This window comes from Phyllopteryx taeniolatus, chromosome 17 (genome assembly GCF_024500385.1).
Source record: "Phyllopteryx taeniolatus isolate TA_2022b chromosome 17, UOR_Ptae_1.2, whole genome shotgun sequence".
In the NCBI taxonomy this organism is placed as follows: domain Eukaryota; kingdom Metazoa; phylum Chordata; class Actinopteri; order Syngnathiformes; family Syngnathidae; genus Phyllopteryx; species Phyllopteryx taeniolatus.
In genome coordinates this window covers 12846935-12865370 of record NC_084518.1, presented here as the reverse complement: position 1 = coordinate 12865370, position 18436 = coordinate 12846935, and the positions used below count along the sequence as shown (strand labels likewise).

The 18436-nt window shown below is 38.6% G+C and overlaps 2 protein-coding genes and 1 long non-coding RNA gene across 4 annotated transcripts in view; 1 reads left to right on the top strand and 2 right to left on the bottom strand.

The window, feature by feature from the left end:
* Positions 1-498, bottom strand: part of jakmip2 (janus kinase and microtubule interacting protein 2) — a 39571-nt gene extending 39073 nt beyond the window's left edge. For both annotated transcript variants that reach the window (XM_061750856.1, XM_061750857.1), the window contains exon 1: positions 312-498. The gene's annotated coding sequence lies outside the window, so the exon portion shown is untranslated. The remainder of the gene's footprint in view (positions 1-311) is intronic.
* Positions 499-1883: 1385 nt separating this feature from the next.
* On the top strand, positions 1884-18311 carry LOC133466816 (sodium- and chloride-dependent GABA transporter 2-like). The gene is made up of 14 exons (XM_061750864.1): positions 1884-2247; positions 2324-2458; positions 2613-2753; positions 3565-3652; positions 3845-3977; positions 6850-6984; positions 8014-8117; positions 8405-8529; positions 9368-9480; positions 9561-9698; positions 13539-13641; positions 13715-13815; positions 15356-15526; positions 16023-18311. The coding sequence occupies exons 1-14, from the start codon at positions 2058-2060 to the stop codon at positions 16143-16145; spliced, it is 1800 nt and encodes a 599-aa protein (XP_061606848.1). The 5' UTR covers positions 1884-2057; the 3' UTR covers positions 16146-18311.
* LOC133466817 (uncharacterized) lies at positions 9094-15293 on the bottom strand. The gene is made up of 3 exons (XR_009785049.1): positions 13551-15293; positions 9350-9709; positions 9094-9275 (listed from the first exon to the last, which is right to left on the bottom strand). It is a non-coding gene; the product is annotated as an uncharacterized LOC133466817 (long non-coding RNA).
* Positions 18312-18436: the final 125 nt, after the last annotated feature.

Sequence of the window (18436 nt, the reverse complement as noted above, 5' to 3'; positions counted from 1 at the left end):
CCCCCCCACACAACCCCCTCCCCCCCACCGCGCACGTCACCCCGTGCGGTGCAGGCCGAGAGATTCTCCCACTTCCGACATGCAGGCTAAACCGATGCTATGCGACGAAATTGTGCAAACCGCCGCTTTGTTAGAACGTCATCACAACACAAATAACATACATCGACGTACTGTCAGTTCGGATCGAGTCGGTAGTAACACAGAAGCGAGTCTAAAGCATGCTTGCCATCCTAAAAGGCCCGCTAGCAGCGGAAAAGCCCCAGGCTGGACGATGCTCCAGCACAAATGTGGAACGTTTAACGGCGTCTTACCTCACAGTCCATTGCGGGATCTCCTAATGGGCGTGAAACGCACTGCATGGCGGGTTATTTTACGTCTTTAAATGTAGAAAAAAAAGACGCCAGCATCGTCATCTGTCAGTTCGATGAGGTGATGATGAGGGTGAGGTGATGAGGAGGAGGAGGAGGAGGAGGATGATGATGATGCTGGAGTTTAGCACCGCCCTCTTTGATGAGATCACTGGTTTCCGCCGCCGCAGTCCAACGACATCCGGCCGCGGTCAAGGATGAATAGCTACAGATGCCCCCTACAAGATAATGAAAACATATCTTGTCTTGTCTAATTGTATCCAATGGCAACATGTCAGATAGTACAATAACACTATATTTAACATTTGACATGGCCCGCAAGGGCGTGACACCCCTGACCACTAGTACAACTACTACTAATAAGACATTGGTTTTATATAGAGCATTTCTGGAGCCTATGCAAAGATAGAAAGACACTATTTATAACTGATATACTGTAGTCCCAAAGTGTATCTTTATAATAGTGAATAAAGATTAAGTAATTCCGTTTTAATAGCAAAAATAGTTTCCTCCACTTTCTGCTCCATGTCAGGGTCTGTTTTGTGAACATAGCACAATAACAATGCTCAAGTAACCGTTTTAAAAATTCTCAACTTATCACAGATCACCCTTCTTCGCCCTGCGCACCCCGCCTCTTGCCCAAAGTCAGCTGGGATAGGCTCCAGCTCACCCGTGACCTTAGTAAGGATACAGAGAATGGCTGGATGGATATTAATTCACTTTAATACATATCATTGTCATTCATTTTAACCGTTTTTTTTTTCTAATTATTTAGTTATTACTGCAATATTTATTTTCGCAATTTGTAAAAAGCCATCAAAATTAACCAGTGTACAATTATCTGTTCATGTTAACAAATGCCATGCCAACAAATCTTCATTGAAATTAAAATAAATGAAAGTTTATGTAAAGTGAAACCCTGCCAAATTTAAATGAATAAAAAAAATTGCCAAGTATACAAAATAAGGCTTCAAAATTGTGGGAAAATGTAAATGTTTTCTCAACTATCAGATGCTCTGGACGTGTCCGCTGAACGCGCTGTGAACACACCCTGTTCAACTTTAGACTGTCAATCAAACATGGCTGTATGTCTAGCACGGGGGTGTCAAACTCGTTTTTGTTGCGAGCAACCTTTTAAGTTTGTTTTCCTTCAGATGGCCATTATGACTGTAAAACCATATACATGTTTAATTCATTCATCATATTATTACAAATACACAACGCATTGATGGATAACTAGTTTTTTGAGCAGAAGTCAAGGATAATAGTTTGTTGTCTATTATTCAAGTTACTGAAAAAAATTGAGTTTGGTAACAAAAAAAATTTATTACACATGGCAATTTGAACATTTTGACACGGATTTTAGCAAGAATCATGGAAGTTGACGCACATGATGTGCTTTCACGGGCCACATAAAATGATGGGCCCCGGGGCTTAAGTTTGACACCATATGCCGAAACATCCCAGTATATTTGAGCCATGAAAAAATATCCCATACATTGGATATAAAACATGACATAAACTCAAATTTGTGTTGCAGATGCTGCAATGTGATGAATGTACAAGGCATCAACCAAGCTGGAAGATCCCGAAGGTGCAACCCACTGTCCTCCTACTCCACCTCTCCTTTTGCTTAAATAGCAACTGTGTCAGACAGTAACATATTGTCAAGAGGGAAGTACGTCAAAAATGGTCACAAAGGAGGATGGTTGCAGTTGTGATGTTTTTGTGCCCAGCGGAGGGCAAAGGAAGCTGAAAGAAACAGAGGAACGGGGATACTGGGGCACCAAAGCTGAGTTCATTCTCACTGTGATGGGTGCCGTCATTGGACCGGGCAATGTGTGGAGATTTCCTTACCTGTGCTACAAAAACGGCGGAGGTAAGATTTTTTTTTTTTTTCATGCATATGTCACTTTTGCCAGACTTGATGGCTCTAATATTTTATTCCTTTGTAGGTGTGTTCTTCATCCCTTACATTTTGTTCATGTTCACTTGCGGGATCCCCTTGTTTTTTCTCGAGACCGCTATGGGACAGTACACCAACCAGGGGGGGATTACGTGTTGGAAAAAGTTTTGCCCACTTTTTCAAGGTGCTTATTTGCATTTATGTGCATTCTATTTAAACATTTGACTCATTTCAAGGTGGATATAAAGCGCAATCAGCGCGTAATACGCACGGATTGCGCGCTCGAATTGGAATGGTTTCGTGCGTTCTTTTAACATATGTTACCTTCTATTTCGCAGGGATCGGCTACGCGAGTCACCTTATCATTGCGTTCAGCGCCACGTCCTACATTATTATTATCGCGTGGGCATTCTTTTATCTGTTCTCCTCCTTCAGCGCAGACTTGCCTTGGGCCACGTGTGGAAACGACTGGAACACAGGTAGATCCCCCCTGCAAGAAACAGCAAACAAACAAACAAACAATAAACTATCATGCTTAGCTTTCTTGGAAGTAAGTCAACTGTATGCATGTTTTGTTTTTCTTTTTCGCCCCCAACCTTTATTTATCCTGGTAAGGGAATTGAGAACAGGTTATCATTTGCAAAGCCGACCTGGCTGTAGACACCAGAGTAAAACCAAGCAATATAAAATCAAATTAAATTACACATAAACTTTTCACTGTGATATGGTTACATATATACAGTAGATAATTTATTACATCGCATCATAACACAGCTTCATAACAGGCTAAAAACAGGTGAAACGACCATGTACATTATCCCTAAATGATATTATTGGAATGAACAAGGGGACTTGATTTATTTATTTATTTGGCACTTTCCACTGAGAGGACTTATAACGTGCTTAACATAGTTATAGACTATGTAGTCATACTTACTTACTAAGAAAGTGCAGAAACACAACATTTACACAGTTAATGCAAGAAAAACAAATTTAACAAATCAAAACCAAAAGATCTAATTGTCCTGGAATGCCTGCCTGTTTTAAATGTTCACTTAAGAGGCAGCTCTTAGCTCATTCCACAATTTGTGGGCAATGGACTCCATTTATCACCTTTAATTTTTTTTTTCCTGTGAGGGGGACATTATGTAAAAAGCAGACAGTGAACAAAATACAATGTTTTTGCATGTTGTTTCGCCAAAAATATTGCCCATTTTACACATCATCTTTGTGGAAATTTACCATGCTTTACTTTGCAAAACAGGTTTGTCTTATGTCCTTGCCTTATAGACTCATGCATAGACTTCAGCATTGCAAATCAGAGCCTCGCTGTGACACACAGGCAGAACACCACTCTGCCTGTTGTAGAGTTCTGGGAGTAAGCATGCCTGGTCGACTATCTTGACTCTCCTGACTACTTTTTCTTCTTTTTTTCTCCCTCTTTCTTACTTTTGTCTTCCAGCTGCCCTGTCACTCTTCCTTTATCCTGTAAAGTTCCCTCCCCTCCCTCATGATTTATGTTGTTGTTCAATCGCCTTGGCCACCATTGCGCCATGTGTGCTTTCCTCAGGCGCAGAGTGCTGAAGATCTCTGGTGGTATTGAGGAGGTGGGGAGCTTGAGGTGGGAGCTAGTCTTGTGTCTCATCCTGGCATGGGTCATCTGCTACTTTTGCATTTGGAAGGGGATCAAATCCACTGGGAAGGTTAGAAATTGTTTAATAATGAGCAATATGCACTGATTTTCAACATATCTTGCCTGCGTCAGTTCATCCAGGACAGTCATACAAGGACAAACTCACATTTGTTTCTACTTAACACAAATGTATGACATACAGTGTTCTCTCCTTTCCTACAGTAACAGTGCTTTTATGTTAAATTATGGCAGAGGAGAGGAACCTAGGCTCATGAGAGCAAATGATACAACCAGCGATGCAATTCATGCAAAGAAATTAAAGCTGCAAGCAATGAAGAAGAGGCCCTCACAGTCCTGTTTTCATTCTAAATTGTCATAATAACTATTAATATTTGACACCAAGTTCCACACATATTAGATGGCGTAGGCATAAAAGCACTATGTTTTACTGTAGCATTGGCCATCTGTATCTGCTTCAGACTGAGGATCATTTGGGCAAGTTCGCCAAAGCATGAGCCCTAAAATTCACCCAAATGGCTGCTTCATATCGAAATGGCTGTTTTTCTCTTCGCTAGCAATCATGGGTTCTTGAGACTTTTTGTGCGTCCTGTTATGATAGACATGTTTACCAATTTGCAACTGGTGTTTGAAGGCAAATTTGTTCTCTGAGTAAGTTTTTTTTTTGAGCGGAGGGGTTAATGCTTAGGACCCCTAAAATACATACAAACAGACATACGAATATTGAAAACATTGGCCTCAACATGCCTGAAAGCTTTCAACTTTGTTGATAGGTATGTTGGCTGTGTGTTAGTGTATCGCGCATTTGGACTTGGAATTGTACCTGGGCCTTCAGCAGGGATTTACCTGACTTAATCCGTCTTTTAATACCACCACTATTATGTCGCAATTATAGAAACCATCAATAATAGTCTGTCGGTGAAACTGCTGTCGGATTATACTAATATATAATTAATGTGTGCAGATCGCTACAGAGGTATTTTGCTAGTATTGCAACTTGGCTTGCTCTGACCAACAAATCAGAGGAGGAAAAACGTTGATATCATCGAGGGCCAGCTTGGTGGCCTTTTGGAGATTGAATCTGAAATCTGATTAGTGAAAGAAACAGTCCCATCGCTAAATAATGTAGTTTCAGCTACATCGACCAGCACTACTGTTTCTGAAGGCTCTTGGTGGATTAAAATGATTGACAAGACAACACACAGAAGCTGTGTGGAATTTTGAAATCAGGGTCGAACTTTTTGGCCATAATTCCAAAACACATGTCTGATGCAAACACAAGCCTGCTTTTCACCAAAATAACACCATACCAACAATGAGGCACAAAACCTTCAGGCTTCTGCTAGACAGAATTAAAATATCTGGAAAACCCCACTAAACACAGCTAACATTTATTTGGGGGTAATTAGAGGTACTTTAAATAGTGGCATGTTTGTGCTGACTCTCATTTAAGAAGAGTTTAAATGTGATTATGGCAACTAGAACAGTAGTTACCGTATTTTCACGACCATAAGGCGCACTTAAAAGTCTTAAATTTTCTCCAAAATGGACGGGGCGCCTTAAAATGCGGCGCGCCTTATGTGTGCACCGAGTTCCAAAATCTGTAAATGTTGTTGTGTGACTTTGATGAGTGCTTCGCTTGACTGACTGGGAGCATTTCCTGCCGACACGCTGCTTAAATAGAGGAAAGGCGGGCGTGACTGAGGACAGCATGCGGATGTTAAAAGGGGAAGGGTGCGCATGAAAGAGGACGCTAAAGGCACACCCCCAGTAGGTATAGATTGGCTAAGGACCCCCGAAAATGGCACCTACGAAGAGACACGCTTACGAAGCACAGTTTAAACTGCAAGCTATCAGTTACGCAAAGGAACATGGGAATCGAGCAGCCGCGAGAGAATTCAAGATCAACGAATCCATGGTTCGCAAGTGGATGCCTGGGCTAAGCTATCTGCTTTGACTGTTGGCCGAGCTTTCGCGAAAGCCGCCATCATTGCTGAACAGCCCCCTGGCTACGAGACTGACTCCGAAAATGACGAGAGGGAACCCGGCATGTTTGATGGCGGAATTGCCCAGCTGTTCATTTCAGATACAGAAGATGAGGACTTTGATGGATTTATGGATGAGGATTGATCAAAAAATAACGTGAGTACATTTTTAAATACTTCAATAAAGTACAACCGAACTCACTGTTTACATTGTTAAATACGTCAATAAAGTACAACCGAACTCAGTTTTGTTCCCGCTGCCTTTTTAAAAACATACGCTAGCATGCATGCTAGCGTATGTTTTAGCATGCTTGCATGCTACTGTATGTTTTAAGCTAGCGTATGTTTTACCATGCCTGCGCCCAATAATACGGTGTGCCTTATGTACGTGTTAAATACAGAAATAGACCCCGTAGCTGAGACTGGGCCTTTTAATACGGTGCGCCTTATGGTCGCGAAAATACGGTACATAATTCTACGTACTGTAGTACACCACTGCCATTAAAAAAACAGTCTGGAACATTCAGAGATTCTCACATTCAATATTTAGACAAAAAAAACAACAATAGTTTATTTTTTTTATCAAGAATGATTGATCAGAGGATTTGGTCACATTGAGTCAAACACCGATCCCTAGTCGATTAAACACCTGGTCTGCCATAGTCTTTGGACAATCCGTTAAAAAAATAAAAAAATAATTAAACATTTTGTAGAGGGAATAAATATGAGTCTAAGTAAACTGTCAATAGAGGAAATGCTGCGTAGACATGTCAAACTGCTTTTACATTATTAAGAGGCGATGTTTAAGATCAGGAGACTAGACTTTTCGAACAGATGACGCATGCAAAGGTAATTGAAAGAGCAGGGGTTAACAGTTTGAACAACATAAATTTTTTTTCATTCTAACTCAGAAATTTGGTCTCGTTACTTTTAATCCAGGCGGCCTACTTCACAGCAACTTTCCCCTTCGCTATGCTGCTGGTTTTGCTCATACGTGGTGTGACGCTGCCAGGGGCAATGGACGGAATTATTTATTACATCTACCCTGACGTATCCCGCCTATCAGATCCACAGGTAAGAAAGAGAGTGTAGACTCTAAACGTCATTGTATTTTTTTGTTCTTTTCCAGTTGCCTCGACTTGATGAGAATTTCATATGAAAAGTAATGCTTTGAAATCAAGAGAAAATTGATATTTATGGGGGTTAATTAAAAAGATTTGTTAACTACCTCTGCCAAGCACAAAAATAAGAAATAGAAAAGGTGGATAAATATAACATTTTATCAACCATTTTCAATCTAATTTGCTTTCATTATAAATGAATATTTTAAAATGGAGGTACTCACAAACTTGAGAAATGATTGTGACACTCCCTTTTAGTGGCATTTATTTATCTATTTAAATATTTACTGTACATTTTAATTTGAGTCACCTAGTATTATAAAACAGTAAGTGTCTGACTGCTACCTCAATATACTTCTCAGTTAAAAAAATCAAATAAAATTACACAGATGTCATATATTTATTATGACGCTGTGAATTTAAAGACAATTTCTTTTTTAGATTTACCAGACCCCTAAGGATATTTATCGTCGATACCAGCTTGAATTTTACTCAGTATTGGCTCGGAGAGGAAATCGGTGGTATGTAACATGACTATCATGCAAAATTATGTTGTTCATTTCCATGAATCTTTTCTGATTGGTGGGGTCACTTAAGAGTCCATTCAGTTTTGTTGCCGATAAAGGGATTTATTTTTTGTTTTTGTTTCTTCGCTACAGTCTGCTTGCAATGGGTCCAAGTCGGGCAGTGACTCACCATACGCAGCAGATAAAGCTATAGTGAAAAATGCTTGTGTCTGACAGTTAGTGCCCGTATTTCACCACTGACTGGAACAGTATTGTGATTGTGATTTTTCAAACAAACGAGCCAGCAATATGTGTTTAGGGTTGTTCAGCTTTGGTACATATTTGCGCTCAACAAGGTACCATTAGAGTTTCATTTATGAGCTTGAAAATGTTTCCTAATCTTAAATGGCTTCAATATTTTTGAATTAATATAGCATTTTCAATGTGAAAATATTTTTTCCCTTTTGCATTTTCAGGTGTGGTTAGACGCTGGCACGCAGATCTTCTTTTCTTATGCCATTGGCTTTGGGTTCCTGACCTCTCTTGGGAGTTACAATACTTACAACAACAACTGTTACAAGTAAGCACACTGGCTAAAAACATTAGCTGTGCAGCATTCGTTTTCAATACCAGGAACGAATACATTTTATTTCCAATGAAATAGTAGGAAATCCAGACAAATCAAAGGTCAAATTGCTTCTTTGAATGGATTGTGTTTCAGTTTCAAGAATTCACATTGCTTGGAGCGACTCCATCGTGCATATTTCTTTTTTAGAATTGATATTGTATTGCCTACTAAAATGAGGCACAGTATGGTACATCCTCTTTGTCACTGCTTCAACATGATTGGATGTGTTTTTCCTTTAGGGATTGTTTCTACTTATGTTTGCTGAACAGTGCCACCAGTGTTGTGGCAGGCTTTGCCATGTTCTCCGTCTTGGGATTTATGACCTACGAACAAGGTGTCGATATTGCAGAGGTGGCAGAATCAGGCAAGTGCTGACTCCATTTGGCAGGTTTGTTCTCTTAATTGGGATATTTATTTTGCTTGTTTAACAAGTTGTAGTCTACCTTCAACGAAACTGACAACATTAGTTTTGAAATCTGTTTTAGCGTTGATAGTTTATTTTGAAAGCATCATCTCAATGTTGTAGGATCGCACAGATTAAAAGAACTCTAATTACCAGTATATTGCTATACTGCATTTTGCTGTTGAGAGCACTGGTATCATGTTAATGTATCAGTTTTTATTTAAAACCCATTACATTAACAAATGATTACGGGCATTCAGACAGCCTTCAATTGTTTTCATATTGTTTTGGTGGCCTGTTAAAATATTTAGAGAACAAAATCTTTCAGAATACTCACTATCCTATGATGACATAGCAAAAGAAGAATTTTTACTCTTTACAAATGTATTTTAAAAGAAAGACCAAAACATCACATTTACACAAGAATTAAAATAATTTTAAAAGACAATTAAATTGAACTCAGGTAGATTCTTTTGGTCAACTCTGAGTACATACAGTGGGATTGGAGACCAATAGAGTGCCAATAGTTTAATTTATTGCACATGCTTTGGGAAAGTCTACAAAGCTGTCAAAGCATATCAAAGTCAAGAATAAGGTGAGGTCGATGGAATTCTCTGAAGAGCTTAGAGACTGGATTGTAGCATGGGACAAATCAGGGAAAGCTTCTCAATTAAATGTTTCCAAGAACACAGCCTCTTCTGTAATTCCTAAAAGGCATATGGTCTTGGTGAGAGTAACCAATGGTCACTCAGGCAAAAAGATACAACATTTTGAAACTTACCACACTGTATGTGTTTAGGTCCAGGACTGGCCTTCATCGTTTACCCGCGTGCTGTAGCCATGATGCCCATGCCACAAGTGTGGGCCGTGTGTTTCTTCCTCATGATCATTCTACTCTGCTTGGATAGTCAGGTAAGCATTTTCTCTTTGAACAAGTATGTGCCCAAGAGAGTTTTAACTGAGCCTTCATCCTGTTGCCTCCTCCCGTGCAGTTTGTCGGTCTGGAGTGTCTGATGACGTCGCTGGTCGATCTTTACCCATCTTACCTACGTCAAGGCTACAGACGTGAGCTGGTCCTGCTGGCCATCTGCACCGTCTCCTGTCTGCTCGGACTTTCCCTGGTGACCGAGGTTTGTAAACCCTATGAAAGTCAAATTTTTTTAATGAGATTTTAATAAATAAAATATAGAGCCGTGAATTTACATTGGTCAGATAGTTAAATGTTGTACAAAGTTATGACAAAGAAAATGTTCTTTTCACACAGACTTGTTGATACTACAAACAAAAGAATAACAGACTAAGACATTGCCAGGCCACTTTATTGATGCGCTCCTCTTGGGTCGCTTTCAAACCAGCAATTAGTTAAGAGTTTCAGTGTCATCTTCAACAGTAGATCAATCGAAGCACATAATGTATGAATAAGATTAGATGATCTGCATACTTTCGTTCATGGAACATCAAACGCCTTCATCCATCCCTCACATCCAACAGCACCAACATCTTTGTTGACACCCTGGTCACAACCCACTTATACTTTTGTAAGTCCCTCCTTGCTGGTTTACCACTCAAATTTACTAAATATCCATAATTTCCAACTGGTCTATAACTATGTTACGCGTGCCATTACCAGAACTCCCTCCTTCAAAGGAATCACATATACTCAAGGACCTGCACTGGCTAACAAAGAGTTGATTACAAGATCCTTCTCATCACCTTTATGTCTCTCCATCTTCAATATCCATTTTGACTCCAGAGATTTCAGCTATGCAGCCCCTCATCGGTGGAACTTAATTCCAGAAATACTGCGAGACACCAACTCTTGCATTACTACAATTGTAGGTCCAGTTTAAACACTCATCTTTTTCGATCTGCATACTCCATCTGACCTTTATACATTTTAGTACTTATTTTTATGTGATTCACATTGTTATTTTATTAGTGTGCTTTAAGGTTACCCGGAGTGGTCTGAAAATTATTATTATTATAACTGCAGCACGGTCGACATGTGGTTAGCATATGTACCTCAGAGTTTTGCGGTTGGGGGTTCAAATTGGGGCTCCAAGCCTTCCTCTGTGGAGTTCTCCCTGTGCTTGCGTGGTTTCTCCAGGCACTGTGGCTTTCTCACATATTTCAAAAACATGCACGCTAGGTGTCACTGATGGTGTAGTGGTACACTCGCCTGATTTTGGTACGGGCAGGATGGGTTCAGTTCCCACTCAGTGACGGTGTGAATGTGAGTGCGAATGGTTGTCCGTGCCTATATGTGCCCTGCGACTGACTGGCGAACAGTTCAGGGTGTAGTTTGCCTTTCGCCCAAAGTCAACTGAGATAGGCTCCAGCGCCCCGGAACCCTAACCAGGATAAGCGGTGTTGAAAATGGATGGATGGATGCATGCATGCTTTATTGAAGACTCTAAATTGTCCACAGATGTGAATGGTTGTTTGATGTCAGGGTGTCACATACATTTCCATATATAAATATGAAAACCAGTTTTATTCATGTAATGTGGCTACCATTCTTTGGAAAACACATTTCAATATGTGTCCTCTAATCCTCATTGGATGAAGATGTAGCTGCCTGTAAATTTATGGCGTGTGCAGGAATATGGGGTGATGTAATTATTATGTAATTATATTATAACCATTTTTTGATCATGGAAATTCTAATGTGAAAAAGTACACCGTATTAGCATGTTGCAAGAAGAGATTTTTCCATCCCTCCTCAAAGAGGATGGTAACTTGCCAGTTTACTTATAGCAAGCTGAAGCTCCATCTCAACATGGTATTCACACTAGAGATGTTAAGGTTTTGTGGTGATGACAAAAACGGAGGACACGAGCACAGCACGTAGGCAAGGCGGGAATGCAGTAGTCTCAAATTAAGTTTTTTTTTTTTTTTTCAAAAATAGAAAACGCAGAAGGGATAAAGGAAAAATCTAAACAATTAATGAACAAAGTTGCAGAAAATCAAGAACCAAAGAAACAAAGAAACACTAGGAATAAACTCACCAAAACAGGAAACAAGACATTACTAAGGATGTGACTTACTGCAACAACAATGATCTGACACAGATTTAACAAACCATGTGAACTAAATATAAACAGATTGACGGGACAGCGAGGCACACATGGACAAGACGCGAGTGGCTGGAGGGAACTGATTGGTTGACAAAAGGTAGAGGGCTGACGTGAACAGTTGGAAACGAAAACCTAACGGGCAGACAAAAAATGATCATCTGAAACAGGAAAACTTGACAAAACATGAAACAAACTAAATCTAATCAAAACAAAGTAAACAAAAACACTAGGAAGTAGGAAACAGTTTTGACTGCTGAGATTTAGCGACTTTCCCCAAACCCCAAAAAGCAACTAGCAACACAATCTAGTGACTTTTGACACTAGGGCCAATTCAATACACTTTTCTGAGTCAATGTTCTGAAATGTCCACCTTCAGATTTGACAAATGCAGGAGTAGTCCGACATCATACAACGATATCCACGCTCGGGGGAGACTGACTAAAATACTTTTTAAAAATTGTATTTATCTGCGTGTCTGAGTTGTAATAAACAACACAACTGTTTATGTAAGGAATTACTGTGTAGACATATACCGCAATTTCTCGTGTATAATGCGCACCCATGTATAATGCGCACCCCCAAAGTTGACCTCAGAATTTTGGAAAACCCTTCTACCTATGTATAATGCATTTTTACAATGCATGATTTTGCTTCTACCCATATGATCAAAACATGAAGTATTATCTGTATTTTGTTATTTTTTTTTAAAGAATTATTCTGAAGTTAAGCACTTTATTTGAACACATTATACTTTCTTTTTATTTACTTGCTCTATTTTTGAAATTCACAGCCCTACTTTTATTTAGTAAATGAGAAAACACACAGTTGTGCTCATATGTTTGATTACCCAGGCAGAATTTGTAAGATGTGTAGAATTATTTTAAGAAAACATGAAGGACCAGGTGAAAGACATTTAATTTTATTTTAATGGCCCTCAAACTTGGATCTCTGTTGCCAGATTTCTAAGCAAAGCAAAGCAAAGCAAAGCAAATTTATTACACAAGGTAACTCAATGTGCTTTACATGATTAAAAGCATTTTAAAACAAAGAAAAAACAGCTTATAAACATGTAAAAATACAATTAAAACAGTGTACAGTGCAAGAAATATCATTTAAAAGTGGAAATGCTCTAAAAAGCATGGAGAAAAAGAAGAGTTTTTAACCTGGACTTAAAAACATGCACACTTGGGGCTGATGTCACTTCTGTTGCCAACGTATTCCATTTCCGTGCAGCATAAAAGCTAAATGCTGCTTCACCATGTCTGCTTTGGACTCTGTGCTCCACTATTTGACCTGAGTCTGTTGATCTCAGAGCCCTACTGGGTTTATATCCATTCGCATTTCATTCATGTATTCAGGACCTAAACCGTTTAGTGATTTATAGAACAGTAACAGAACTTTAAAATCTATTCGAAAGCTGACTGGAAGCCAGTGTAAAGACTTTAGAATTGGAGTAATATGCTCTGTCCTCTTTGTTCTGGTCAGAACCCGAGCTGCAGCATTCTGAATGAGCTGCAGCTTTTTAGGGAGTCCAGTAAGAAGACCATTACAGTAGTCAAGTCTACTTGATATGACTGTTGAAAGTCAGGTCGGAATCTATCAGAACACCAAGGTTTCAGACTTGGTCTTTGGTTTTTAAGGAGAGTGACTCCAGGTATTTACTAACAGCAATCCTCTTTTCTTTATTGCCAAAAACAATTATCTCAGTTTTGTTGTGGTTTAAACACATATTGCAGTGTAAATTCTTACTAACAAGTATAACGGTTACCCCCCAAAAAATTTACAACATCACTTACAGAAAATGATTTGCAGACGTGCAAACAGATTGATGGGAACTAAACAGACGACATAATAGAGTACAATATTTTATTAATAGTATTGCTGTGCTTATAGGGAGGGATGTACCTGCTGCAGCTAGTGGATTTCTACATTTGCAGCGGGACGACCTTGCTCCTGCTGTCCATCTGCCAGTCGGTCAGCATTGCCTGGGTCTATGGTATGCTCTTAATAAAAAGGAGAAAACAATATGAACAAAGTAAACTGTAAATTCCTCCCTCTTTGCTTGACAGGGGCCGAGCGTTTCTATGGGAACATCACAGATATGATTGGTTATCGTCCGGGTCCACTAATGAAGCTCTGCTGGTGCTACTTTACTCCCTGTTTATGTTTTGTAAGCATTCCATTCAAGTAATATTTACACACAACTACCATATGTCCTCAAATTGCCGGCTCCACTGAAACATTCCCCTTTTTGGGCAAGTACCAAATAGTTTAGAAATGGCTTAAAATTGGTTTTAGGGCAGTTAAGACACTCAAACTTGGCCCAAACCACATACAACCAAATCATTTTGGGGGGGCTTAACAACATGTTAGGGGGGGCTTCAGCCTCCTTAAAATAGGCCTAGCGACACCACTGGGTCCATCTATGATTTTGTTTGCTGTGGATAAAGAATAAAACACGACAGTTCCGGTGTTGCTAACAACCGAGCCTGCGAGAAACTGAGCAAATAATATTTTATTGATTATCAGAGTCTGAAAGCTGTTTTACTTTGAACATCATATCTGTGCCTCTCTCAAAACAGTCAGTCTATCAGTCACGTGATACGGGAAAATAGTAAGTTAGCAAAAATGAGGGGGGGAAAAAAGCGTTTGGAGAATTTTTTCAAAAAAGGGAACAGGCCAAATAATGAGACAGAAGAAGAGCCAACAACTTCCAAAAAAGAAAGTTGTATTTAAGAGACACTATCAACCATCTTAAAGGGGAGCTTGCAATTAAAAAAAAAAATGTTTTTTCAGTTATATTATAAAACAGTCATTATGACTTGACAGTAGTAAATGATGAATACGATCTGTGAAAAAAAGCAATCGTCTTTGGGCTCATCTCGTGCCTCTAATTTAATATACAGGTAACCAGCGTGTCAGAGGAAACACAACCAATCAGAGAGAGAAGAAGGGATTTATGAAGTGTTACTCATTAGTCGCCCAGTTGGGGGCACCCTGCTGTTACCCCAGAAAAGTGCCTTCATCGTAATGGAGTGTTACTACTGAATAATACTAAATGTAATCAGTTTGAAGTTGGATTTTTTGCAACGCCAAGTGGGCGTGCCCGTGAGTGAGCAACAGATGATGTACACCTCATTAATGGTGTTTATTTTTTTTGTCTCTGATTGGTTGTTTTCCTCTGGTGCATTGGTTTGTATTGTATATCAAATTAGAGGCACAAGATGGGGGCAAGGCAGCTTAATTTTTCATTTCATTTATTTTCATTTATCATGTACTGCTGTCTGGTCATGATGGCTGTTTTAACAAATATAGCAAAAAGTAATTTTTTTTTTTAATTTGTGAACTTTCCCTTTCAGGTACAGGTTTAGTGCTACAGGTGATTCTCTGCTTAATATGTCAGACCCGTGACAGGCTTGCAAATGAGACAAAAAAAGCCATCAAAACTGCTTTGGCAATCGGCATTAAAAGACAAGCATTTGGAGTCTTTTGCAAGAAAAAAAGATTACCCCTAGATGGGACTAGCTCGGTGAGGACAAACAAATGCAGGGATCTCACTAATTACAACAACTACTGTACTTTCGGTTGTATATATTTCTTTTCATTTATTTCTATGCTGGTCTGTCAAAATATGTCTTTCCATGAAACTGGAACTTGCCTGACTTCTGTGCAGGCAGCGTGGGTTAATCCAATGTCTTCTCTCACTGCAGGGCACCTTCATGTTCTCCGTAGTCAGATACTCTCCCTTGAAGTTCAGCAGCACTTATGTTTATCCACTGTGGGCCAACATTCTGGGCTGGTTCTTGGCCACCATCTCCCTCTCCCTCATCCCTCTCTTTGTGTTCTACAAACTAGTACATGGAGAGGGCACCCTCCGTCAGGTGAGCAGAATACACAATAACCAGCATTCATTAACTCATTCATCATTCACATGACATACGTTTTAAGGTCGTGTTGTTTGAGAAGATCTTGTCATTCATTCACAATTTTACATGCAAATTGAAAAAAAACACAAAAGTACACTAACAGTTTTAACATGACGTAATGCACAGTCGTACTGTACAATATGTACATTTTATTCCTTGTAATGTGTTTAAATGTTTTTTTTTTTTTTTTTACAATTTAATGTTTTAGGCTAGAAAGCGTTTATTTTACCACAAATTTTTTTTAGGATACACACAAAATCCTGTGATATGGCAAATTGTGATCAATATGAATATGAAAAAAAAAAAAAATCTGAAATGCACTTCATCCGCAACAGGTGAACAGTGATGGATGGAGGGAGGGAACACAATTCCACCATCATAAATCCAACCACAAATAATGCATTGACTCACATGTTGACGAGTCATTTGGTTGCATCTCTTCTTTCCTCAGCGATTCCTGTTGCTGTGCCTTCCCGAAGACGACCTGAAATGTCTTCCCCCGCTAGAAGACAATGTCGTCACTCCCCTCACCGGGCTTAAACCTTTATCCCGTGCTGAGGAAGTCACTAAATGAGCAACTGCGCTCATTCAAACAAGGGGACTACAAAAAGCAAACACTTGACATTAAAGAACAGAGTCAATTCAGTGGAATCACTTTGCAAGAAAATACTCCTCATAAAAAAATCAACTATACAAGAGGGAGTCAGAAAAGTAAATAGACTCACATAGACTACAGCAAAACAGAATGGCTTCTGCCTTGGCCAATTTCCCAACTCTATACTAAGTTAAAATTAAATTGGTTGGGTAGTTACGACCTGCTGGTCACTAAAAAACTGTGTACTGCCTCAGTGGAGTTAATAACAAAACCATACTGTATCTCCTACCAAAACTGCCGGACAGAATAAAGAGCCCCAAATTATTGTCCCTGGCAAAAAAAAAATTATTTCATTTGTTGCATGCATATTTTAGTTGGCAATAACACAAGTGGTAGAAGTGTTAAGATTTTCTTTTATTATTATTATTTTTAACAATCTGTTTCTTTACATTAGAAAAAAAAGTTGGGTTCAACATCAGTCTTACGATTTCTCAAAACAGGCACAGTTAATTTGCTAGACAAACTTGAGAATGCACTAGGACCAGTGATTCTCCAAATGTGGTACCAGTACCAGTAGTGGTTTGCAGGATCCCTCTGGTAGTACATGAAAGAATCACTGCCTAAGTACGATTCAGTTGTTTTTATCTTTTAATCCATTTGTATTCAGTACTAGGTATTATTTGTTTTTAAACATTTATTTGAATACAGTTTGTAGAAAACATTTACATGCATTACATTTTAATTGAATAATTATTTTAAAACAGTTCTTGATTTTTCTTTAGTATTTAAGCATGATGTTGGTATTCAATGTACATAATGTTGCAGTGGCTTTCAATAATATTAAATACAGTATACTTCTTATGAATAAAACCTCTCTCTCTTATTTTAATGTTGATCAATATTTTTTTTTAGGTCGTACTTGATGTAAAAAAATTGGGAACCACTGTAGTAGATTATGCTAGAACTGCAGGATCCTTTAGAAAGCTGCCCAAAAAAAAATCAAAGAAATCAAGATCAGCTTCTTTACCTTACAGTCCTTTGCCACTTAACTGTGTGAACTACAATATATTGAGTCAAACTTTCACTTTAAACATCAAACCACAAATACTGTAAGTTGCCACCAGTGTCAGTATATACAAGTTAAATATATATATATTAAAATATATAAGTGAAACTAACCCAATAATTATGTATTATTATATATTTGCTCAAAAGACCTTGTGCAAAGAATAAACACAATTTGGAAAGGGCCACAATTGCACACTGTCAGTTTCATAATCAAACCATTAAAAATGGATTCCGTCGTGATTGGCAGCGATTGAAGTAGTGAAGTGAAGCGATTGCTGGCTGAGTCACAAGAGACGGTGAGGAGAGAAAATCAAATCTAAAGATCTCTTATGATTGTCAGGAGTAATAAAATCAGGATGTGAAATTCAGGACATTCAAGTCAAGACATCATCATCAAAATGTCAGATTCTTTTTCTTTTCTTTTTTGTATTAATGTAGGAAGGAAATATTGATAAAATACAGTATTTTGTCAAGTGCCTTACAACAATATTTTGGGTTATTCTTTCATTTGCCTGTGGATACAAATATACTGTATATTGTCCTTTAAAAACACTCATGAGCAGCAGATTTACTGTTATTCTGTAATGCCATACTTATTACAGAAAAGTACCAACTGAATAGATGTTTACACATACATGATACCAAATTGACAATGGCGTAAAATAAATACAATGCGCCTTTCAAATATAAGTCCTGTATAATTTTTTTTACCTCTGCTGTATTACTGATTACTTGGTCTATAAAACCACAAGGGATGATTGTGTTGTGAGATGGCTTATTTTTTTTTATTATAGAGAAAAGCATCTGGAATGGAAAATGTGCACTTTGACAATGTAACACTTAAGATTAGCCACTGTTGATGAATTGATTTTCTGGAGTGTTGTGCTGGGCGCACAAATGTACTAAAATACATTTATTGTATTGCCAAAACATAGACCTATGCTGTACATAAACTAAGAATAAAGAACAAAACAGAATTTATAACAACAAATCTAAATAAAAAGGGTATTTACCTAGAAATTGTTTATATGCGTTATGATCCGAACCAATAAAAATACACCCACAACATTTTGGGCAACGACCGTAAGTTTGGGAACGAACCCCTTCAGTATTTGTGTTAGGCGATTTATTTGATTGTCTTTCCCCACACTCTGGGTTCTGTTCCCGCAAGTAGAAACCACTTGGGACACAACGCTCAGGCA